We start from the raw sequence: 27,299 nt of genomic DNA, 5'->3' as shown, positions 1-27,299 counted from the left end.
TTATTGCAACAGCCCTACAGTTGACTGAGAAGTTCAACAGGTTATACTGATAATGTTACCATCTCACATATGGCACAAGGAAAAAATACAGTTTATGTCTGAAATATACATTATAACAAACAGAAGTAGGATAGTCTGGAAAATTAAGAAATCATTCTTAGTATAATCAACGTCTGTATTTCAGTTGGTTTTTTTTTCTGAATGTATCCTGTGCCCATAATACAATAAACAATAAATTGTTGAACACTGAAAGAACAATGCAGTAATCTGAGCAACTGAATAACAGTCAAGACATTTATTTTTTTTCGGTTGGAGAGTGCAGTACACTGGCAGCATACTGCTGTTTATATTTCTTCATTTAGTACCAGATTAACTACTAATGATCCATCACTCTTGAATATCACAAAAAAGTATAATCAGGTATACATGAATGTGAAAAAAATTCTATAACATACAGTAAATAACTTTTACAGTGTACTGTGAATAAACCTCCTTTTCAATGTGTAAGTTATCTCTGAGACAATTTGATATGGAGTAGCAAGTAGTATTTTATCTGCACCTCAGACTACATATATATTACATTTATAACATGTAATATGTATTATAGTTGCAAAAGACACAGGTGAATGACCTGGTTGGCAGTCCTACATCACTAATGTGTAGGACCTATTTATCTACACAATATTGTATTAGCATTTTATATACTCAGTTTAAACTTGGACATTCTTAAAAACACGTTACAGCATAGGACATTTTTATAGCCACAAAATGTATTAATTCTTATTCACTACTGTACACAAAAATTTGTTCAATAATAGTTTTAATTTACCAACTCATATTTTGCTTTGGTATTCTTTTATACAACATTGTGTAAGAGAGAAGTTAATCTCAAATGCTAGTACTTTTCTGTAGTGATAATACTGCTGAGTAATAAAAAATAAAGTAATATTTTAGCAAAGAAAATGTTAATCTGCCAAAATATTTATATGAAGTGACATAACAGCTTGAAACCATATTGTGTCTTAGAAGAGATAAACTTTCTCTGAGCCAGACTTTTTGTGTATATCATCTTTCAATGGCTCTTGGCAGTGAGATAAATGTTAATACTTTAATCACATTTCTTTCTTTTTAAGGTGGAACTAGAAAGAAAGCTCGATTCTGCAACCAAATCCAAGCTGCATTATAAACAACAGTGGGGACGTGCACTCAAAGAGCTTGCAAGATTAAAAAAGGTACTTTTTATCAGTATGATATTAATTAATCATGCAACTGTTTACTGTTCATTTTGCACAGAGTAGCTGTGAATATATATACATATACATATATATATATATATATATATATATATATATATATATATATATATATATATATATATATATATAATAAATAATATGCCTCACATTTCATACGTTTAGATAAACTGATATATTTTATTAATAGATTTGAACAGATAAAGAATTTTAATAAATTACATAGTAGTTCTTTGATGGATTTTTGTAGTAATTATTTAATGTTTCCCTAATATGGTCTACAAATGGACTTTTTTATTACAAGACTTGATAATACTATAATAATGGTACACTTTAAAAAAATCAGATTTAAAAGGTGTGTAAATGACCTGCTTACTCTAAATAGCTATAGAACTGTAATTTCAGCAAGCAATTTATCTTAAGAGTCCTACTGGAAAGGACTTTCAAAAACATTTGCGCACTGAGGATTAGATACTTAGAGGTTGTTAATAACTGTTAATGACAAAATCCAGCTGGCTTAGCGTGCATTGCTCAATGTTTAAAATTTTAGAGTTAGATGGAAAGTCAAAGCAAACATTTAAAAAAATAAGGAATTATTTTAACTGAACTCACAAGTTTCTACAGTTATAAAGTTTTTATATTTTTGTGTGGAAAGATCAATTTTAATTTTGAAAGAGTAGTTTTACTTGTCTTATTGTTTCTCATGTGAATTGTTAGGGCTCCGTATTTCATAATATATAGAAGGATTCAAATACTCTGTAAAGGTTTGCTCAGATAAGCTACACATTAGAATATGTGTATATATTTATTTAGATATAAGAACCAGATTAGAAGTACTGAGAGTTTAAGAATATTAAATAACTTGCCTGTTTAATATGCTGTAACCAGCATATTTCAACAATTAACATTTTCTGTTAATAAAGTCTCTAGGCTCAACTTTCCATGGTATTCCGATACTTTTGTCAGAGGTTAGCGTACATGTTTCTATGTTTGTATTTTTTTTTTCTCATTTTCAACATAATTTAAAAATTATACAAAAACTAGTAAATCCATAACCATATTTACATTATCGGTTTGTTCTTCTTTTGTAACATCAAATATTGTCTGTCTATCAAAATGAAAAATATGCATCTTAATAAGAATGTGGTTTTTAATTCAGTGAAGCAAATATACTGTTTGTGTAGAACATGCAAAATAGTTATTTTATTTATTGTGTATGGTTTTTTGCTGTGCCTAATGCATTCACATTTCCTATATGAAATGTATTATTTTTTTAAAAGAAATAATATTCAGTATTCTTTTTAATTAGGGCATTGTCTGCCAGATTGGAATGTATTTAATTCCGTATCCTTACATATTATGTGCCCGACTGTTTAGGAAATTACAAAATTGCAATTCATTGTGTTATTATTATGCTTCTGAACATATAAAATAATTTATTTGATTAAAGTAACTGAAATTTTTATTCTGTGCAATGTCATGTCATTTTCTAATCCACTTAGTCGTGACCAGGGTGGAGCCAGAGCACAGAGCACAAGGCAGGAACAAACTCTGGACAGGGTCCCAGTCCATTGAGTGGTAAATACACACACACGCACATGCTAGGGCCAATTTAGTGTCACCAGTTTACTTTAATCTGTATGTTTTTGGCCAGAGGGAGAAACTGGAGCATCTGGAGGAAACCTATGCAGACACGGGGAAAGCATGCAAATGCCACACAGTGAGATCCCAGGACGCAGACCCTGGTCTTCTTATTGAACTATCATGCCACATCTATTCTGAGCCATGAGATTTTTAAATTAACAACACAATTTTGATAAATTAATTTTACTTCAGTATACCTTTCTCATATTAAAACACAGTTCTAACCTCTTCATGTAAGCCATTGAATTCCTGCTGTGTGTCAAATAAAAGTATGTCATAGATTAAGTGTTATTTCTTAAGTAGTCTAATATGAGTGAGTATGATAATGTGTATGTCTGCTTTTGCCTGTTGCTTTAAATAACAGACTTCAGTTCATTGTAAACATAAAAACCTTTTTCTGTAATACCTTTATGCACTGCCGTGTATTAACACTTTTTTGTCCTTAATTTATCTCTGCTTTGCAATTTTCCTGTGTTATTTGCATTGAAAATAATAATATTTCTAATAGTTGTGTACCAGAACAATATTTTTTACGGGTATATACATTGCTGGCTGATCCTGAGTGCCAAAATAAATACTTTTTGAAAATCTATCATCATTCTTCTCTTTTCAATAAAACAAAAATATGAAAGTAGGTAATAAATTCTTGTTAAAAATATCCTGGATGAAACTCAGGAATTCTGTTTAATTTCCAAGGAAGTGTTACTAATATTAATATATATTAATATAACATTAACAGTAACACATGTAAACCAGGGCCTGAACTTCTTTGTTCATGGAAGCTTCTTAAAGTTTTAGAGCGAATGATGTATATTATTTTCATAAATTAATTACCTAGTTTACGTTGATATGTACACATGGTAACATTTATTAATTGATATTTATTTTTTGATTACTTAAAAAATAAATATCATCAATCTAAACATTACATTGTTAATGCCTGATGGACTATTAGGCCCTGAGGTTATTCACAATATTGTCATTTACAACATTTCTTTTTAAACAACTATTCAAAGCTGCCTTCATAGAAAATATTTTCAAATCACGTTTTCAACAAATGATATAATTTTTCTGATATCTGGTATTTTCATTTGTGAGATGTATGTTTGCTTTTGTATATTTAGAAAACATTAACATCTGATTAAAGGTAAATGTAATGAAAATATTCTAAGAATTCCCATCCATTACTACTAATTCTTGTAAGCATTATCATTTTTTTTAATTTTGTTTATGTTTTCAGGAAATTTGACATAAATGATCAGTTTTCTGCAGCATATTTTGGTAGGCTAATCCAGAAATAGCTCTTTAATTGGACTTTTTGTAGCTGCATTAATTTAGTTCAGTCAATAATCAGTAAACAAAATTATAGACTATAGATCTTTCATGAGTTTTCATCAGATTTTTACTGTTGTATCGAAGGACACTCGGTTCTTTCCAAAACCCTAATGAATGCCACAAATTTAGTATTTACCAATTTATATTTGCCAAAAAAGTATTCTTTTGATATTACTAACATCACTTGTCTGCTTTTCTGCATTTTTGTTTTGTAGTAACATCGTGTGCACAATTTTCTGCCGTAAGGCCAATGTGAAATGTTTGAATTGTTGATTTTTGAATTTTATGGTAGAACAAATGTAGTATATAGATGAGGTACTGTAGATGTTTACAGAGGGACCACTTGGTTTGAAAATTTGCACTGATTTTAACCTTATACAACTGTAGATCCAGTACTTTCGTGGAATGAATGGAAAGACACTGTTTTTTTTATTTACAGTGATCCTTTGTACTTTCATTTCTGATTCCCCTGATTTGATTAGTTAGCTTTGTGAATAGTGAGTTGTTGAAAATTAAAACAGCAACCACTTACAGCAAATTGTTTTATCACATCAATTTACTCTCAAAGCTTGTGCAAAACTGTTTTTTTTTTTTTTTTTTAAACCCATAGTATAATTGGAGATATTTGGCAATAATGTCAGGTTTTTATTTACATTGCTTTATTTAATGAGTAGCAGGACTGTAACGGTGCAGGTCTGGCTCTATGAACCCGACACCGTTGATAGTCATGACAGGGATGAGCTGTACAAATGAGGACACCACATGAAGCAGGGGGAGGGTGCAAAAGCGTTCAGTGCTTTTATTAAAAGCAAATCTCAAACAAGTCTCCAAAAGGTACAGTTCATGAAAATATAGTGGTACCTCGGTATACGTCCACTCTGGAATAAGACCAACTTGGTATACGTCCTGTTTAGATGTGAAAAATTTTGCTTGGTATACGACCTTTGTTTGGAATGTGACTCGCGTGCTAGAACACTGCGCGCTACCCTTGTTTACCTCTTTCTCGAGACAAAGCCATGACTGCCCACAAGCATCAGTACGCCAGTTGCTAGCATTCAGTGAACAACCCACGCTATAACTCTGTGAATTTTCACACGATTTTGTGTTTTTCCGCATAAATTTGAATTGATTGTTGAAAAGTATAAAGGTGGCATGCATATCCGGGACTTGGCGGCTGCTGCATACCGTATGCTGAGAACGACGGTATATACGATTGTGAAAAAAAACAAAGACGTTATTAATAAGTAAAGTGAGGTTAAATTTTCACTTATTTAATCATTTTTATTTATTTGTTTTAGTATTAAGCGGTGTTTAAATTATTTTATAAAACCCCATCAATGTATAATATGCCAATAACAATAGGATTTTTTTCATTGGAACGGATTAATCATTTTCCATTAATTTTTTATGGGAAAAATTTGTTTGGTATAAGTCCAAGGATCTGGAAAGGATTAAGGATGTATACCGAGGTACCACTATATTCAATAAATAAATAATCCAATAAAAACAGATGTAAAATGTGGAGGTGAAAATGAAAACAAATCTTTAAAACGAGGTTAAAATCCACTGGCAGGATCAGTCCTTTATAAAAGCCCAGTGCCGCCTTTTTTTTTTTTTTTTAACACTGGTGACTCCTCTGCTTATCCTGTAGAGGAGTTGCCAACCGACAGTCGTATCCGGTTGCCTGTCGTCCTATGGCTACAGAAAGGCTCCCTTGCTGGACAGAGACTCCGTGTCTCCAATAGCCATGGCGCTCATGCTAGGGCTCTCCTCCCAAGCCTCCTCAACACCTGGTGCCTTCCCAGTCTTCTGCAGTGGGCCGTGCAAACTCCCAGATGTGCCTCCACTCCTTGTAACAGCTCAGTTGGAGCAACCACTTCTGACTGCCCGTACATAGTCGGCCACACACTGCTTCCCAGGGGCTCTCCTCCCAGCTGCTTGCCTTTTCTCCCACGAGCCTGCTCTGTTTCACTTGCTTGTGCCCACACCCGTTCTTTTCACCTTCTGCCTTCTTCTCACAGTGTCTTTTCTTTTCGATCCTTTTCCTACCCGCACTTGTGCTTCGCCTTTTAAAATGGGGACATGGCACAGATGTGTTGATTAACAGCTCCTAGCGCCAATTAGGGTTATGGACGATCCTACACCTGTGCACTTAATGTAGGGTAATCTGCTCCCACATCGCACTCAGAAACCAATCTCGCCATGTTACCACTCCCCCTCCTACTAAGATGTGAGTACAGCGATTATTTATTTACAAAGATGCCAATCAGCTGTGGACATTATTTTACCACAAGTACTTTACTATTTTATTAAGTTCATTAAACCTTGTGGGACTTTAGAAGATGAAGCACTTTGCTCAAAACTCCTGTGCTGATATGCAAGCCCAGTAAATATATTTAACCTAACTTGTGTAGCGTACACTAGATCCAATATCCTCAATACAATTCCTTACTCAATTTAAAAACTAGTGAAATAAAAATGCACATCATTAAATAGCATTTTTTTCAGTAGCACCAAGAAAATATGATTACATTATGTGACCTTTGTGTCTGATTTCAAGATTGCATTCTAGTTTTCGTTTATTCTTGTTTTTAATAAAAAAAAAATGATCTCAAAGGACCCACATTTGAACTTCATACATTTTATCTCGTTTTTTTATTATTAAATCATTGTACAAGAGAAATTGTGTGATTATTTGAGAGAATAGATATATTGTCCAATATTGTGAATAACATTTTTTTAATATATGATTTATTAAGTTATAGAGCTGTTTCCTTCTCTTTCATTCCTAATGACAGGAATGCAGCAAATTTGTATATATTTTTAAAAATATTGATCATTTAACACCATTACACTCACCCTCTGTGGTTTAAATTTAAATCTCAAATTATAAAGTATATTATGCCTTGACTCCAAACTTCATGTAATGTTGAGATGTAAAGGCATGCCTTTTGTCTGGTGGCATGTATTCAAATCCAATTCCAAAAACAGAAATTCAGACTTAATCTGTGTACATTTGCTCTTGGACTGTCTTGTGCTCTGAGTTGTGATGTTTCACCTTCCCAGTTCATTGTATTCACGTGGGCTTCCGGTTGGACTATTTGATGAAATGCATGGTCACTGTTATTTGTTACTTGTTCTGCAAAAATAAAAGTAAATTAATTTTTTTTCTGGAAATAAAGAGTAAACTAGTATTAAATATATATCATTTTGCTCCAAATGCATTTCGTCCAGGTGAAAGGTCAGCATTACATCACAAATTGGACTGTTCAGGTAGCTTTGTTTTCTCTGAATTGTCCATGTTGGACCTCTCAGTTCATAGTAAGTTCCCATGGATTTTCTAACTAAGAAGTTTATGTTTACCATCTGTCTGATAGCATGTGAACACAGCATTTATTCATGGTATTCCCCTACATCATTAAGGGAGTCTAAAACAATTTTATCCTAATTGTTATTACAGGTTAACTTTTGAGCTCTTTTGGCTTCTCAAAGTTGAGGGAATGCAGTATTTTTTGTTTTCTGTGCTTTTTATTTGCTCAACAAATCCATTTAAAGTAGTTTTTCCGATGATATTATATGCTAGTAAGACTGGGAATAAGATGTTAACAGTAATTTTACATCACTCAGTCAGTGAATTTCCTATTATTCTATTATTTAATTTCTACATCTGAAATCAAGAAGATAAATACAAAAATGCAGTACTACCTGACACCAAGAGGCTCTTGAAGTGTACACCTAACTGATTTTAACATCTGCTATGATAGTATTTACATAAAGTGACTTTGGCATTTATTGCCCGTGGATGAGTTTGAATTATCCTTGAATTAATCACTTGCTTGATAAATTTAAATTTTAAATAACCAAAAAAAAACCCAAAATGCCCAAATATAGATTTTTTTAGAATGTGTTGCAACAATGCAGACTAACAGGCATTTGATTTCTTTTGAGAAGATGGGGCCCATAATGTATAAGTAAATTATTCTGGCATGTTAGCAAATTGCTTGTTGAAAATTGGTGTTGAACCTAGCTTTGGAAATATTGGTACTTTCACCATCAACAAAAGGGGCTTTTGAAAGTTGTTAAGTTTTAAATATATTAAGAAGCAAGATAAAACCGATGAGTGTTTAGTCTACATGTAGATATGAATATTAAGACAACAGCATCCTCATGATAAGAACTGGAAAGAGTATTCCGTAGAGTATGACCAACAAAAATGTATGAACATTTGCCATAAACTCAAAATTGAAAATTTGTATTAGTAAAAAGGCCATTGTCAAACGATCTTAATATTCTAAGTCTGTTAAGGTGTAAGTAGTGTTGACAGATATTCTTGACAGTTTAAGCAAACTGCTTTATAAGGCAGCTGCTTTCTAACATGATCCTATATCTGACTAGTCAGACGTATATACAAACTATCTGATGGGTAATGTGGTTCAGGTCAGGACCTTTGCAACATTATTTACCAATTTTGTTTCTCTTCTTATAATGCAATATTTGTTACAACATGAGGAGAGCTTATTAATGAAAGTAAAGCAAATGTCCAGCTTTGGAGTATACTTTTAATACATTTTTGTTTATAATGGACTGGAGAGTGGAAAAGTTTTTAATGTTGATCTGACATGCAAATATGAATTATATTGAACTTTATAAATGTGACAATACTGCTACCACTATTACTACTTTTTACAGGAAGACTATTAAAAAGAGAGCAGCAAAAGTCTAAACATGAGATGATGGAAGTATAGCAATGAGTTCAGCATTCATCTAGTTGTTCCATAATGTATAAATGAAAAGTAGAAATTGATGTAATGACATTGTTTGTAGTTTTGAACTCTTGCAGTAAAGTGAGTATGGAAAATCTGCAATATTCCTAATGAGCTGATGCCAATGATATTTGTGCGGCTTTAAGTCTGCATGTGCTTTTCCCAAAGGTTTTTTCTCCAACATACCAAAAAATGTGCCTAATCCTTTAATTGATAATTTTAAACTGGGCTCTGTGAGTGAGTGTCAGTATGAGTGTATGTTTAAGTGTGTGTAGTTTTGGTTCTTGCTTTTCTCCAGTTGCTGCAAGGATTATTTGGAAAGTTGAAGATAAACTCAAAGGCTACACAGTGTTAAACTTATGTTGTTTATGCAGTATCTCTGCTTATATTAATATGATAATTCATTGTTCAGTGTTAAGACATTTATCCATAGACTATTTCATTAGCTGTTCAAGACTGTGGACTTTTTTGGCAGGAGTGGGTACTAAAATAGGCTGCAGCCTTGAAGGGATACTTGTCCTCAGTGGGATACACTTAACTAGACTTGTTCTCCCATTGAAGTAATTTAGCATCATTGTTTCACCTTGCAGTGTTTCTTTGAATCCTGGGAGAACTTTCACACAAATCTAAACAGAATTTGCAAAAATTCACCTTAAACTTAATTAGCATCTCACAGTGCCATTGTTTGTTTCTGTAATAAACCATTTGAATATCTTGGTGCAAACAATTTCAGTTAAAATATGATGTAATGTGTGAATAATGACCCACAGTAATTAATGAAGATACATTCTCAAAATCACTTAAACCATTAAAATAACTTAATTTTGTTGTTAGGCTCCAGCCCCAGCTATGAGTTGGATAAAAAGGGAATGTCTGAAAAAGGTTTCCCCAAAACACACATAAGAACTCTTCAGGCACTGTCGGCTGAACAGACATGATTTTCAAACACAAGATGGCAGCAGCACTCCTACTGACTTTAATTCCTTTGGAAATGCAGTATTGCAGTATATCTTATACCAGGTTTCATTTGCAAGGCACTTTAATTTTTGTTTTCTTTTAACATCAATGAGTAATTGTTCAAGAGTTTTAAAAAAGAAAAAGCACCCAAGATATTGAAGCAGTGTGATGCTGTAATAACTTTGTTACAGTATGTATAGTATAGTGACAATTTTGGTCATATGTCTCACAATGTGTGATATCACAGTGTAAATTTGTTTAATATCAGATAACAATAACTTTGAAATTACAGACTGCAATTTAAACCCTTGATTATGATAATTTCTTTCATGTTAGTACATTCAGTAGGTCATTGTAAAAATAATTTACAGGGATACTTGATCTTTGGATATGGCATAGTGGTTAGTACTGCTGGATTTAGTGTCATTGGTTTGAATCTCATGCCTGGTTGCTTTCTGTATGAAGTTTGCACTGTCTCCTCGCATATGTATGGATGTTTCTTTTGTTACTCTGGCTTTCCTCATAAATCCTGAGAAATGTGCATTAAATTAAATCCTAATTCTGAATTTACCTATATGAGAAAGTATGCGTATGTGCATAAGATGACTCTGCAAAGGGGCCACATGCTATCTACTTTTGGCTTCTGTCTTGTCCTAGGTTTTATTCTATTTTGTATACCTTAATTGGATTATTTGGATACAAGATTGTGTTTGATCTAGTTTTTACCCTGATTCAGAAAGATGTATATAAAATGAATTAGCATTTCTATGTAAGGAAAAGTGCATATGTGTGTGAGTGGGCCCTGCATATGTGCTTTGGTTCTCTCCACCATCAATAGAGTTAAATGGGTTTGAAAAATATTGTGTCTAAATCTTATGGATGAATTAATAGTTTACAATCTTTGAAACTTTTTAGCGGGAGGCTTTCCAAAAACAACTTCGTGGAAGCCCTACTAATTTAAGAAAGAAAACCCCTGTTGTTGCTAAAGTGAATGTTAAAAAAATTTAATTTTTACCTCATATTAGTAGTCTGTATTGTAAAAGTTTATGAAAAATTCAAGTTTTGAAAATATCTGACTTTCCTTCCAACATTCTAGACCCTCGTCAATTTAAAAAAAAAAAAAAAATGATGTCTCCAGTTCTTCCTATGGACATCCACTTCCAACCCTTATTGCAAGTGGGTGGTAGTATTTGGTGTATAATGCTTAGCCTCTTTTTAATCTGCTACGTACATGTTTAAATACTGCTTGTGATTTATAACCTACAGTCATTAACAAAATAAATTAATTTAACAACGTAGTTAATTCATGAATAAAATTATTGCACCTTTTTGCTTCACCAAATTCTGTAGATCATTTGGGCAAAGTGGAAATACATAATTATGCAAATATGTTAAAAAGATTACTATTCCACTATAAAATAATTTCTCTAGTTGGTTACGTATATTCTATGCCAGGATCCTTTTTTTAAAACCCACTAAGACTTGCAATCAAATTGATTTTAATAATTAAACTTACACTCATGTTGTGTATAACCAAAGAGGTTGGATTTCTTAAAAGTTGGTATAGTTCAATTTAAAACTTAAAGCTATTATTTCAATAAGCATTTTAGAAAAGCACTTAATGGTGCAAATATTTTTTATTTTTATGAGATAAATATATTTATAAAAAGTTTGCATACTTGTAAAAGGGATCCAGCTATACTGTTTTAAGGTATATATATGCATAGGTTTTATTTTCTTTGCAATAGATTAACATTTTTTTCTCTACTTAAACCATTTGTCTCACAGCTGTGTCAACAAAGAATAAGGACTTTATGGCAACATACATAATGCATCTCAGAATAAAAATTTGTCTGAGTGTATGTAAATTTGTCAGTGTGGGCTAGGGTTGCACCGTACATCAATTTTTACAATGGTACCATCATTTTGTGAATTTCGGTACCAGAATTAATCAGTGTTTTTGAAAGACCTTGTGCTTAGCACACTGGAGAGTGGAAGAACGAAGAGCTATAGACCCTGCAAACCCCCACCCCATACAACACACTAGAGCACTTAAACTACTATCTCACAATCTATTAAACTGTCAAGCTGAGAACACTGATAGCAAAGACCTGTATAAGAAAAAAATAGAGGGGAAGAACTTACAAAACATTTTGTGAGGTGAAAGAGACTGTGGTACTAGGTTGAAATGCCTAAATTAAAACAACACGTGTGGGACAAGGATGTGATAATTTTTCATGGTGCAAAATTCAGTAGCTCATTGCATGTTTGCTGTTATGGTGTTCATTGAATCCAAATCTGTAGCAGAGGTTCAAAGAACATTTGCATTACATTTAACATTCCTTGGAAAGGAAGAATTCCTTCTCATTGTACTGTATGAAAGTGGTCTGATAAATGTTTATCAATAGGTATTGTAAAGGTTTGTGTGTTAGACCACTGAGAACCATAGGCACACCAGAAAATATAAGCAGTAGACATTCAGCAAGATGTCAGTTGGTAGAGGTAAACATTTGAAACTCGTCTCAAATTTTCAGCAAGGTATATTCTATTGACCCATATAAAATTCAAATAGTGCTTACATTTTTTAGAAATAATTTATCCTTATTTTGTTAGTTGTTTACTTGGTTAATTGAATTGTTTAATTGAACTTGGGGTATATTAAATTGTAAACTCATTCAGAAAAATGTATTGTTAATTGTGGATCTTATGTAAAAAGGTTATTTTAAAAAAGTTGTTTAAGACAATGTAAATGCAGTGCATCGTTTAATTATTTTTTTAAGTTCTTTATTCATTCTCCAGAAACCAAGTTAAGGTACCTTTCATACTGTCCTTTTAAGAATCTTTACTAAATCTTACAATAGGCATTAATACTTGTAGTGATATACCTCAAGAATCTATTCCCTGTTTTGAATATAATTTTTTCAGTTTTGAGACCCAGGTGCTCACTGTGTGGAGTGTGCATGCTCTCCCTGTGTGTATGCTTGTTTCCTCAAGATGCTCTAGTACCTCCCACAGTTCCATTATATGCAGATTTGTAATACTAAAATGGCCCTGGTGTGTGTGTCTGTATGTGTTCACTCTGAAGTTTGAATGGATGGAGTATTGTTTCAACAATACATTTCTTTCCCACTTTACTTTTTTAGGAGTATTCATGTGAGAAATATGCTTGAAAAGAAAAAGTGTTTACTTTTTTATTGTATGGCTATTATTATTTGTCTCTCTATGACTGTGCTATAATTATATGATCCGACTTTTATTTTTACTTACTTTAAAGCTATTAAGATATCTATGCTTGATTTTAAATAATTTCACCATTGAATTGGCTTTTTGCTTCATCATAACCAGTACTTTATTTTCTTAGAATATTTTTTATGTTCATATTTTTTGTACTTTTACTTTTAGTGTATGCTTAAAATATATTTAACACACCATGGAGTAAGTACAGTATTTCTCTTCTGTCGTTGTATTTTCCTGTATTCCTACATTAGAAATATTAAATATTCATATACACAGTATGTAAATAAAAATATGTCTGAATTTTGTTTATTTCTGTTTTTTAAAGAGAGAACAAGAAAATACTGTGATCCGCATGAAGAAGGCACAGCAAGAGGTAGAAAACCTAAAGTTACACTTTTTAGCAGCTGGAGAGAAAGAAGTTGTGAAAACAGACCGGCAAGAACTTGAAGAAATCAGAAATGAACTTAACAAGTAAGCAAAGTCAAGATTATAATTTAAAGAACCACACTGCTACATTGTAGAACATGTGGTCCTTTTTATTTCATCCAAATTAAAATATTCTTTAATTCTGTAATGATACTAACATTTAAGCCATTTTTGTTTTACACCTTATAGGGAAAGGTGAGATACTAAAATAGTGGTTAGCTCTATTGCCATACAGCTCAAAGGACATTTTTGTTCTTTTAAATAATTATTTTTCGATTCTCTAGTTACAGCTAGATTGATGTTTCCGAATAGAGCAGAGTTCTATATTAAAAAGATACATCTATTTTTACTTTTTTTTACCCCGTAAGCCTATCAACAGCTGTTACTGTAGTTACCAGTGGCTGTCTTTTCTGAAATTATATTAATCCATATGCAAGTAAATTGTTGATGTGATCAGAGGAAAGAATAAGATAATTTAGTCAATGTACACAGGAAAATCAGTTTTGTATTGTAGTCCTAGACTTTGTTCTAATGATGGATTTGAATTACAGATAGATGGACAGAATGAACAAACCATCTTTATTTGACGCCGGGGAAATATGGGTTTTTACAGAACCTCATTAAATGCATACATACATACAATAATGCATGCGCATACACACACACAATACCAGACATGTCATTATTATTAAAATGAATTTAACAATTTACTTAAAAATATCATGCTATCAGGGGCTAATTAAAGAACATGCTACACTAGACTGCAGCCTAGGGGCCCCAACTGACTGTAGGCTCCAAGTTGGGGGGAAAGTAATTGGATTTATTTCTTACTATCATTGTTTTATGAGTGTACCTTTCATTAACTGCATGGATGGACTGGCCATTGGGTCTGTTGCTCGTGTGCTGTGGTGTGAAGTCACTAGCTGTTACGAGCAGGCGTAAGAGTGAGAGAAAGTGTGCACTTCTTCAATCACATGATCATACTAACTGTCAGCCACTTGAACCTATGTAAACAATAAAAATGTGCAAGAGGAAAGTTATTAATTAAATAAATTAGCGGTTTATGCGCAAAAGACTTTAGCAATGTCAAAGAGTAGATGTCTCCTCAGAATGATTTACTGTATTTCACTATGAGAATAATATAACCCTTATTGTAAATCTTAGTATTCTAAATTTTTAGGAACCTGTAATGCCTGGTTAAGCTGTCACATTTTATTGTTCTAGTAGATTGCATTTTCATTGTACACTGTTTACACTGCTCGATTCTAAATCACAGTTTATTCTGATGAAGGTAACAGTACTTCATAAATCCCATATTTGCATATTTTTTATTTTGGAAAAGAACAAACCAAAGAAGGAGAATGTTACCATTCCACTCATGCTGTTTTCACTTGGTATGGGACAGACGGCAAATACAGTGCGAGATTCCCACTTGTGTATTTCAGGTGACCACACCTCTTAAATCACTTGTACAAAATAAAACGTAACGGCACATTAGATACATTTGCAGCTCTGCCCTACATACAAAAAACATAAATAGGCTAATACAGCTTGAAGGAACATAAATATAAATAAATACTTTTGTGGAACACAACATATACGAGGTGAGACACAAAAATAACCAGACCTGGCTTGGGGCTTTCCTGGAAAACAGTCTCGCAAAATTGAACAAAACTGCCACAGAAACTTATGAAATGCTAAAAACAGTGTATGGTGATAATAGTATGTCTCGCCCACAAGTTTTTGAGTGGCACAAACGTTTCAAGGAAGGACAAGAAAATGTGGAAGACATTCAACGCCCTGATAGACAGGGAGGTGCTTCACCAAGACAGCGCTCCAACGCACAATACTTTTCCGTAAAGTAGTTTTTGACTGACAAAAACATTCCTGTCCTCGATCATCCTCCCTATTTGTCCGATTTAGCTCCCTGTGATTTTTACTTGTTCCCGAAAATCAAAAGTGTCCTGAAGGGAACACGTTTTTCTTCAGTGGATGAAGTGGAGGCAGAAATGGCAAGCCTGTTGAAGAGCCTTAAACAAGAAGACTTCCAACATTGTTTCAATCAATGGAAGATATGTATGGAGTGGTGTAGAGATCAGGAGGGGGGTATATAGAAGGTGACAATGTTTAGAATGCTGTAATGTCACACCTTGTATTGTGTAGAGAACTTGGAGTCCCAAAGTACACAAGTTCCAAAAGCACTTCCAAAACTTTCCAATAGAGGCTAGTAATAAGGGCATGCACTTAGTCTTTATAAAATTTAGTTTATTTTCACAAAAAAATGCTCTGTTTCACTATGAAGCTCCGAAGAGTACAAAAGGCATAAAGGACCTGCCAGCAAGGCAGTCTAAGGAAAAAAACTCCCAATTCAATTATCCAAAACAAACTAAATAATAGAGCACGGGTTCAAAAATCCAGTATACACCTGAGCACAGCAAGAAACGCAATAACTTGCTAGTTTCTTAGGATGTTTCACAGGAACTAGGTAAGTCCCCCTGGATTTATAGGGCAGAATGCAGTTCCTGATGATGATTGGCTGGTTGTCCCACCTCTTGGGGAAAAACCCACAGAACACATTAAACATAACACAGGTAGCTTATAGATAAGATCAAAAACAAAAAAAATGCATATAATTATCAAAACAACATTAATATAAATAAATGCCTCAAAAATGAACAAAAAAACATGAAACAATACTTTGAACCACTGCTGGCTGAAACATGACATATTTTTTACATATATTTTCACTTTAAATGTTAACAAATATTTTCAATTTAATAAGAAAAAAAAGTTTTTGAGGGCAGTGAAATTTTTCTTAATTTATTAGTAAAAAGTAAAAGAGCATATTTCAATCACTAGAATACATAAAATTATGAAGTAAAATTGAAATAAACAAGTAAAAATGTTTAAGTAAAAGGTTGCAAATCAAAAAAACATGCAAAAATACACCCACACATGTCATTTTCTAACCTGCTTAATCCATACCGGGGGTGGGGTACTGGAGCACATCCCAGCGAGCATAGGACCCAAGGCAGGAACAATACCTGGATTGGATGCCAGTCCACATATATACTGTATACACACACCCTACAGTCAATTTAGCATAGCCACTTCACTTAACCTGCATGGCTTTGTACAGTGGAAGGAAACCAGACTGCCTGTAGGAAACGCACATAGACACAGGGAAAACATGTAAACTCCACAGATATTTACTGGAATATGTGCTTAAAGTGCATGATGATTTGAATATAAAGCTGTCCACAAACAGTTGGTGTTTTTTTGTTTTCCATTTAGCTAAAAACAGTATATAATGTAAACTGAAGTTGGGTCACAATGTTTTCCAAACCACTTGAAATACATAATTCTGCACACCACCAGCATCACTTTTAATAATGGGCTGTTTGTAATGCACATATTCATTAGAACAATGTAACTCAAACTGCATTACAAGATGTCAGAGAAGTAGTTACATGCAGTGAAAAACAAATTAAAGTGATATAAGAATGATAATGCATAAACAGCATACAAAAAATAAATTAAGCACACTTACATAAGATACAAGCCTTAAATATAGAATTTTTTTAAGTCTCTAAATTACAGTCTAATTATAAGTTCAGGGTGGACAGGAAAAAAGTATTCTGCTTAACCTAAACGTTCTTAAGTACAGTAGTTTTCTTTCCAGCTAAGGATTTGTCTTAGAAGATTCAACACAGCAGGTCTCATGACAAGTTGGGGTATTCGCTTTCATTTAAACATTCCATTACAGGTGGCTACATCAGATGGTGGAGGTACAGAACTCCACCAGAGAAGACCCGGAAAACATAACAGAGAAAAGTAAAGATTACTAAAGATTGCAGTTTCTTTGAAGAGTTTGATATTTCTGTGCATATCTAGATAAAGTATAGAACTAAAATGTAGCAATGAAATGGGTTTTTAGGAGTTTTTAAAAATGGTCTACATTGTTAGCTTGGCACATCTCTTTTGCTGAAGTTCTCCAGATTTTTAGTGCATAACAGCAAAAGGTCGCCTCACCGCTTCTTTTACGCTTGGCCCTTGGTATAATAAGTTGACCACTATTAGAAAAGTTAAGATTACAACTGGAATGTACAGGGATAGACACTCCAAAATACAGGAAGGTAAAAGATTATTTAAATCTTTATAAAGTTTGCTATTTGTAGTATTTTAAAGTACAGTGGAACCTCGGTTCACGACCATAATTAGTTCCAAAACCGATTTGGTCATGAACCGAAGTAATTTCCCCCATAGGATTGTATGTAAATATAATCAATCCGTTTCAGACTGTACGAAATGTATGTAAATATCTTTTTTTGAAGATTTATAAACACAAATATAGTTAATTATACCATAGAATGCACAGCATAATAGTAAACTAAATTGAATAACACTGAGAAAACCTTGAACAACAGAGAAAACTAACACTGCAAGAGTTTGCGCTTTAGTGCTATGAACCGCTCGCTAAAAACAATTTTTTAATGAGTTTTAAGCACAGGGAAAAAAATGAACATTTGAAAAATCTGTAATTTAATAAACCACCAAGAAAAGTAACATTGCAACAGTGCATGCTACGAACCGATCGCTGTATACAGAAGTGAAGTGGTGGTTAAAATCTAATTGAAAAAAGTCTTCATTAAATACAACGAGGTTAAAACAATGCTTGGATCTATCTCTTTAAAAGCAAGCCCGGTGCACTCTTTAACTGCTTTCTCGGCCTTATGCGTCCAGCTGTCTCTCATGCATACACCTCTGTGTGTGTGTCTGTCTGTCTGTCTGTCTTGCGCGCGTCTGTGTGTGTGAATGTCTCACGCGCGTGCATCTGTGTGTGTCTGTCTGTCTGTCTGTCTCACGCGCATGCATCTGTGTGTGTCTGTCTCTGGCACGCGCGTCTGTGTGTGTCTGTCTCTGGCACGCGTCTTGTGTGTCTGTCTGTCTCTGGCGCGCGCGTCTTGTGTGTCTGTCTGTCTCTCGCGCGCGCCTGTGTCTGTGTGTTTCTCTCTCTCGCCCGCGTCTGTGTGCGTGTCGCTCTCTCATGCCCGCATCTGTGTGTGTGTGTGTGTCTGTCTCTCTCTCTCTCTCTCTCGCGTTGCACAGGCAGAGACTGAACATGTGCGGAAATCATCGATGCGCACAAACCGAAAGGGAAACTGGCTTGTTCGTATACCGAGTGTGTGTTCGTGAACAGATGCAAAAGACACACATAGACGCGCGTGCGAGACAGACACATACAGACTGTGTGTGTTTTTGTGTGTGTGTGTGTCTCTCTCTCGCAAAACAGATGCAAAAGTTTGGCGAACATTTTGGTTGTAAACCGATATGTACGTGATCCAAGACGTTCGTGAAACAGAGGTTCCACTGTAATTTCTAAATCTGAAACTGGTGAGTTGTGCTTAGATTTTCCTTTTGTAGCTAAGAATCTTGCTGCTACATTCTGGACTAACTGCAACCAATTTACATCTTTCTAAGGTAGAACAGTTAGGAGTGTATTACAGTGATCTAGAACTAAAAACTTAATAACTTTCACAATGCTCTTTAAATAGAAAAACATATTCTTAGTAATATGGTTAGAATGTGATTTAAAAATTAGGTCAGAGGTCATGGTTACACAAATTCTTTAATTGTGCCCTGACCTTTAATGCTAAGGGATCGACTTTATTTCTAATAACCTCATTTTTTCCATTTTTACTTATGAGTAAGATTTCAGTTTTCTCTTTATTTAACTACTCATATACTCAGAAATACAAGAGAGATGTTTGGGGTTAAGAGCCCAGTGCATCAGGGACATCAGGGGCTATAGATGGGTAAAGCTGCATGTTATCTGCATCGCTGTAGTAGTTCACCTTGTGTTTTGATATAATCTTGCCTAGTAAAAGCATATATATTGAAAATAACAGTGGGCCCAGTATAGATCCTTGTGGTACAATATCATGGATCTCTGAAGTACAATCACCACATATAACAAATAATTGACTACCTGTTAAGTAGGCCTGAAACCAATTTAAGAGACTCTTCAAGAGGCCCTCATATTGGTTAAGAAGATTTGTAAGAATACTGTGCTCTGTGGTGTTAGATGCTGTGCTTGGATCTAGATCTAGCAGAACAAAAACAGACACAAGGTCCAAGTCTGCATTAACCTGTAAGCCATTTACTACTTTAAGCAGTACAGTTTCTGTACTATGATTCATTCTAACACCTGACTGAAACTTATCAAGAGTCAAATGTTTATTTAAATCGTCATTTAAGTTCTGAAAAACTACTTTTTTTTAGAATTTTACTTAAAAAAAAAAAAAAAAAAAAGACAATACAAAAGTTGTCAAATACTGAGGGTCAAGATTATTCTTCTTTAGGAGGGGTTTAACTACTGCAGTCTTTACGCAATCTAGGAAGACTCCCATATCTAATGATGAGTTCACTATGTCAAGTACATTACCAATTAGTACATCCAAGATTTCTTTTAAAAAACCTGTTGGGACTGGGTCAAGGACACAGGTGGAAGGTTTTAGTTGAGAAATTATTCTGAGGATTTCATTGAAGCATATTTCAGTGAAGGAATTTTGGAGGAAAGTCTTATATTATTTGTGTTTTCTTAAAAAAGTGGCAAAACCTTGCAAGTTTCGCTAGAAGTTTCTGGGATGCATTCCTTTGAATGAACTGGGTTTTGAAAGGCAATCAATTGTTGAGAATAATGTTGGATTTCCAACATTATCATTAATAATTTTTAATAAATAGGGCTGCCTCTCAAGATAGGTTGCATTGTTATATTCAGCTATATGTGTCTTTAATATTTCATAGTGGGCTGTTTTCCTCCATTTATGCTCAGCCCAATGGCATTTTCTGTTAAGGACAGGATCGAGTGCTTCGAAACTGTTTTCCCACTGTAACATTGGCGCTTCTCTGGGTGCTTGAGGTGAAGGCCCCCTTTTTTGTCTGTGTTCCCACACTCCTCCCTCAGTGAACGTAGACATAAAACCGATACTTGCTGGCTTCAGGCACTGCTGGGGTGTGAACAATGCTGGCAGGCTATTGCTGGGATGGAATGCCGGCACAGAATGCCCTGCTACATCATTCTTTAGGGCTTTCAGGTGTCTTTCTAAGCTTTTCTGTTCCTTGTCAGGTGAATTGTATCTGTGGTTATGACCAGCTCTGTTCCATAACCACTTCTAGGTAACTCGTTTTCTATATCCATGGCCCCAGGTGATGTCACAAAACCCTTGGGCTGAAAGGAGAACTACCCCTGAATCACCCATGTGTTCCTATATACTTTCAGCACCACAAAGCTTTTACCAGTAAGAGTCAGATTATCTGTCCTCCCTGGTGCCCTTCCAGTGCTATACTGTATTGTGTATGATCTACATATTGCCCCCAGTGCCTTGCGCAGCTCCACATACATTAATAGGAACTCCCATTTACACACTGGCACAACACCCTATTGGTCAGAAAAGTTATTGCTAGATGTCTTCAAAAATGAACTTTGTCTCTGCTTTCTGTGGTCAGCTAAATAATTGCAGTCTGTCCTTTCTGTTAACATTTTTCTTGAATTCTTTCTCTCTTTGAAGTGTTTTTAAGAATGAAAGTATATCAGTTTACTGCAGAGGGTTTTTTGGGGATGTTTTTTGTGGAGTAAAATAATCTGGCTAACTTCACAGTAAAATGATAATGTCTTGTGGAAGGAGAACCCAGTGGGCACAGCCCACATTGTTATTACTGTATATTACATGAAGCATAATTGGTTTAAAGTGGCATATCATGCTGATGTTTTTAAAGGGAATAAGATCCAAATGCATAGTTCTGTTAGTGCTACAAAGTTTAATGAAAATGATTTTACTTGGAATGTTGTATTACATATAGCCCTAAACTAAAATTTGCAGGTGGTTTGAAAATGGGAGGACGAATGAAGAGTGTATTATTTGAAACTTATAATTCTATTCTTCTGCATTCAGTTAGTATAGAACTTTCATCAAACTATTCCATGGAGTTTTCTATATTACCTGTTTAAAACATCAAATTATACCACAAAGCAGTCATAGGGGACTGGTATTTCATACCTGAAAATATTTATTTTTTTCAATTCTTCATATTTTAATCTGCTTTGTAATGATAGCCTGCTATTCATATTTTGTTAGCACTAGAAAGATAACACCCAATGACAATTGGTGTTTAAAAGTGTAATTATTTCAACATTATGTGTCATACCATTGTCCATCGTTGACGTTTCCTAATTCTCTGCACTGCAAATGTTGCAATTCTGAATCTCTGCTCAAAAAATATGATTGATGATATCATGTCCTGCCAATCCACCCCTCAAAAGACCCCCTATTACTGCCAAAAGCAGCACACATAGAACATTGGTACCCAGGTGTGCATCACCATATCTCTCTTCTGACTCGCACTTCACTGCATTTGTATATAATTTTTTTACCTTGAAAAATCCTCTCCTGCCACTGTTATCAGCATTACTGAATATTGGTTTCCCAGATGTAACTTGCTGTCTGTCTTCAGCAGAAAACTGTGATATAATCAATGAAATGTTGTTCTTATAAATTGTTTCACTACACATAATGAAGAAGAAAGAAGTAAACCCAAAAACTTAACGATCCAGTAATTTCAGCTTGATAAAATATGACTATAAGCTCACTTGAAATGGCATTGCAATGTTTTTCACACTCCTTGGAATGTCAGGTAACACAGCAATTACATGAGGGTGGGGTGTGGTGGACAAAGCAGTCTTGTTTGCAAGGTTTTATAGATGTGGTGGACCTAATGCAAATGCATGAGTGAATGGTGCACTTTCTTTGTAAAAATGGAAGAGTGAGGCAAAGTGGTAATGGACCATAATTGAGGCACCTTTTAAGAGAAAAACATGATTTGAGTACAGCAATGGTGAAATGTGGGTGCATATTTTGAACTACATTTACACACAATCACATACACGTGTTTGATGGCAGATGTGTGCACATGTAGGGTAAGCTGGCAATTTATTTCTGTGCTTTATAATTGTCTCAGCCCTATATCTGTGGAGGCATTGCAGGTGGACTGCATCAGCTCCTTCCTTGATATGCCAGTTCAAAAGTCATCATTTACCCACATGGAACCATATATATATATATATATATATATATATATATATATATATATATATATATATATATATATATATATATATATATATATATATATATATATATATATATATATATATATAATCCTCCTCGATCGCAGGGGTTGCGTTCCAGAACCCCGCGATAGGTGAAAATCATGAGTAGAAACCATATGTTTGTATGGTTATTTTTATATATTTTAAGCCCTTAGAAACTCTCCCACACTGTTTATAAATATTCTCCGCACAGTTATAAAGTAAACCCTCGTTTATCGCGGTTAATCCGCTCCAGACAGATAAATGAATTTCCACGAAGTAGGATTCTTTATTTATAAATCTAATATTTTCGCAGTTAGAGCATAGAAAACCTGTTTACGACCTTCTAAATATCGTTTTTAACATTATTAGAGCCCTCTAGACATGAAATAACACCCTTTAGTCAAAAGTTTAAACTGTGCTCCATGACAAGACAGAGATGGCAGTTCTTTCTCACAATTAAAAGAATGCAAACATATCTTCCTCTTCAAAGTGCGCGTAAGGAGCGGAGAATGTCAGAGAGAGAGTAAAGTACAGTCAACCCTCGTTTATCGCGGTTAATCCGTTCCAGACTCTGCCGCGATAAATGAATTTCCGCGAAGTAGAAACCATATGTTTGTATGGTTATTTTTATATATTTTAAGCCCTTGTAAACTTTCCCACACTGTTAACATTATTAGAGCCCTCTAGACATGAAATAACACCCTTTAGTCAAAAGTTTAAACTGTCCTCCATGACAAGACAGAGATGACAGTTCTTTCTCACAATTAAAAGAATGCAAATAGATCTTCTTCTCTTCAGGAGCAGAGAATTTCAGAGGGAGAGAGAGAGAGAGCTCGCAAAGAAAAGCAAACAATCAAAAAATCAATAAGTGTGCTTTTGGGCGCACCTCGATAAAGCGGCATTTCTTAGAGGCGTCCGTATCCACTAGGCAAACACCTTCTGTGCAAGCAGCACCTCTGCTCACACCCCCTCCGTCAGGCGCAGAGAATGTCAGAGAGGGTGAGATAGAGGCAGAGACAAGCAAACAATCGAGCACCGCGCAGGAGGCATATCTTATAGCATTGAGGAGTTTTAGTTAATATGTAATACATGCTCTGATTGGGTAGCTTCTAAGCCATCCGCCAATAGCGTCCCTTGTATGAAATCAACTGGGCAAACAAACTGAGGAAGCATGTACCATAAATTAAAAAAGACCCATCGTCCGTAGAAATCCGCGAATCAGCGAAAAATCCGCAATATACATTTACATATGCTTACATATAAAATCCGCGATAGAGCAAAACCGCGAAAGTCAAAGCGCGATACAGCAAGGGATCACTGTATACACATATACATATATATATACACATACATATATATATATACATATATATATATATATATATATATATATATATATATATATATATATATATATATATATATATATATATATATATACACATACATCTCGACCAGGATGAAAACCACACTGTTCCTCCTGAATCCGAGGTTCGACTATCCGACGGACCCTCCTCTCCAGAACCCCCGAATAGACTTTTCCAGGAAGGCTGAGGAGTGTGATCCCTCTATAGTTGGAACACACCCTCCGGTCCCCCTTTTTAAAGAGGGGACCACCACCCGTCTGCCAATCCAGAGGCACTGTCCCGATGTCCATGCGATGTTGCAGAGGCGTGTCAACCAAGACAGTCCTACAACATCCAGAGCCTTAAGGAACTCTGGGTATCTCATCCACCCCCGGGGCCCTGCCACCAAGGAGTTTTTTGACCACCTCAGTGACTTCAGTCCCAGAGATGGGAGAGCCCACCTCAGAGTCCCCAGGCTCTGCTTCCTCGATGGAAGGCATGTTAGTGGGATTGAGGAGGTCTTGAGTACTCCTCCCACCGACCTACAACGTCAGTCGAGGTCAGCAGCGCACCATCCCCACCATATACGGTGTTGACACTGCACTGCTTCCCTTCCTGAGGCGCGGACGGTGGACCAGAATCTCCTCGAAGCCGTCCGAAGTCGTTCTCCATGGCCTCTCCAAACTCCTCCCATGCCCGAGTTTTGCCTCAGCAACAACCGAAGCCGCGTTCCGCTTGGCCTGCCAGTACCTATCAGCTGCCTCCAGAGACCCACAGGACAAAAAAGTCCTATAGGACTCCTTCTTCAGCTTGGCGGCATTCCTCACTGCTGGTGTCCACCAACGGGTTCGGGGATTGCCGCCACGACAGGCACCGACCACCTTGCGGCCACAGCTCCGGTCAGCCGCCTCAACAATAGAGGCACGGAACATGGCCCATTCGGACTCAATGTCCCCCACCTCCCTCGGGACGTAGTTGAAGTTCTGCCGGATTTAAATGTCATATATATATATATATATATATATATATATATATATATATATATATATATATATATATAATATTGTGGAAGTTGACCCGGACACAGACAGGCGGACATGTTGTTTTCACACCACCACACCGTTTATTATACAAAACTATTTACAACAATATTGGTCACTCAGACCCAGTTCAATAAAGTCAGTGCACAAACCCCAAATTCACAGTCCTGGCCACAATGCCTTTCTTCGGGCCGCCTCCACAGCTCTCCTGAGCTTCATCCTTCCTCCTCCCGACTCCAGCCTCGAAGGAATGGAGACGGCCCCTTTTATATGGTTCCCGGATGAGCACCAGGTGTTCCCGGCATTCCTCCTTTGGCCACACCCCAGCGTGGAGGAAGTGCCGGCTGCTCTCCGGGCGCCGTCCTAAATCTCCCCTCCTGGTGTGGCGGAAGGGCTGGGGGAACCGGTCCCCAAGGCATTGGGCGCCTCCTGGCGGTGACCACGGGCCCCTACAGGGTGGAGCTTCCATGCCCTGTACCCGTGGCCCCCAGAACAACCCGGAAGGCAACCCCCACGTGATCCAGGGTGGGCACAGACCCACATCCGGTCCCTCATGACGTCCCGGCCGGGTCATGGCCACTGGCATCCCTGACAATATATTATATATATGGGAATCACTGCTAAATGTTAAGCTGTGTCACAGTCATGCCTGGTCATAATGTGACATGCTATGCAGGATTTATATTGCTGTACATCATTTTTCACAGATTTAAATAAAAGGCAAAATGTACATTTGTGTTATCCCATCTGCTTATAATTTTTATTAAACAAACAACATAGTGTTTTCAATAATTTTGATGTAGACTTAATAGATTTTTTTCTTCTTTTCTTTTAAATTTGAAAAAAAATATTAAAGTGTTATTGATTTATAATATAGAAATTCAAACTTTTTTTTTCTTATTCATTTTGCTCTTTGTTATTTTTAAAAATTATCATTTTAATCATGATCTAAATCTTTCACCAGAATACTTGACAATTTTTATAGAAGCCTTTTGACTGGAACATCAAGTTTGTTTTTCTCTCTGAGACTTGTGGGTGGTAATTCTTTTTTGGTTGTCTTGTCAGGTTGAAGCAACAAGAAGACAAGAAACAGCTGCAGGATACCAAAGATGCTGCATCAAGTAAAACCGATGGAATTGGTGCCCAGATTTTCAATGAAAGCCTTGATGATTATGTAAGCAGATTAATAGAGGAAAGAGAGACGCTACTTAGGACGGGAGTTTACACTCATGAAAACCACATTATAAGTGAGCTGAACAGACAAATACGAGAAGCACTAGCAAGAAAAAATGTCAACTATTAAATTCTTTTGGACTTCTGTTCATCCAATGTTAAATGACAATGATATATTTATTACAACCCGTACAATTCAAGGTAAATGTGTGAGGACTTTCTTTTTATAACACGTAAAACTTTACAGCTGGAGGTATTTGTGTGAAGTTTTTATAGTATAATGTGTCTGCAGATTTTCAGCATTTTTTGCTTTATAATGATGTAATTTATTGTTTTTAATAATTTGTTTATATAAATTATGTTGTCTTATATAATATGTATTTTAATAAAGAGGAAGAAACCTTTTAAAAAGTGCAGACTTTTATTTCTCACCAGGATTTTTGCCTCTTCTAGTAAAAAGGGATCTGTTTATCTTTTTATTATTGTAACAAATGGAATGCAAACATACAGCATGTATTGTGTTTGTATGATTACTGTGCTTATTCAGTGTCCATGTAGCTTGGAGGGAAACATTTGTTACTCATTCTTGTGGAATTAGTGAACGTGACAATTTTCCTGTTATAATCATAACTTGCTTTTGTTTTCCTGCACTGGGCCTCAGACTGTGTTAATAAGATTCATTGAAAGTATCACGTTTCTGAAGATAGATATGCCTAACATTATACTCTTTTATGATATTGACTGTTTCACTTTCAGATCAGACAGGTCTCCTGAACATTTTTGGAATAATAGCATTACAGAGATATAGTTTTTGGTCCAGTCATCATTCAATTGGCAATTCTCTGTATCAGTTTTCCTCTTGAAACAATTTAGCAGATACATTTTGATAGCTAATTTCCAGGTTGAATTTTGAATGTTATTTCCTGGATAATGTGTAAAAGTTATGTGATTTAGTACAAACACTGGATTTACTA

At 35.3% G+C, this 27,299-nt stretch overlaps 1 protein-coding gene across 1 annotated transcript in view; it reads left to right on the top strand.

Moving 5' to 3' along the window:
- LOC120532710 (centrosomal protein of 120 kDa) overlaps positions 1-26,661 on the top strand; it is a 142,943-nt gene extending 116,282 nt beyond the window's left edge. The window contains exons 19-21 of the mRNA XM_039759011.1: positions 1,134-1,232; positions 13,515-13,660; positions 26,218-26,661. Coding sequence (XP_039614945.1) covers positions 1,134-1,232; positions 13,515-13,660; positions 26,218-26,455 — 483 coding nt within the window. The 3' untranslated portion in view covers positions 26,456-26,661. The remainder of the gene's footprint in view (positions 1-1,133; positions 1,233-13,514; positions 13,661-26,217) is intronic.
- The last annotated feature ends 638 nt before the right edge of the window (positions 26,662-27,299 follow it).

The sequence above is a fragment of the Polypterus senegalus genome, chromosome 7, assembly GCF_016835505.1.
Source record: "Polypterus senegalus isolate Bchr_013 chromosome 7, ASM1683550v1, whole genome shotgun sequence".
NCBI lineage: Eukaryota > Metazoa > Chordata > Cladistia > Polypteriformes > Polypteridae > Polypterus > Polypterus senegalus.
Note: the sequence above shows the minus strand (reverse complement) of the source record. Positions and strands in the feature narration are given on the sequence as shown.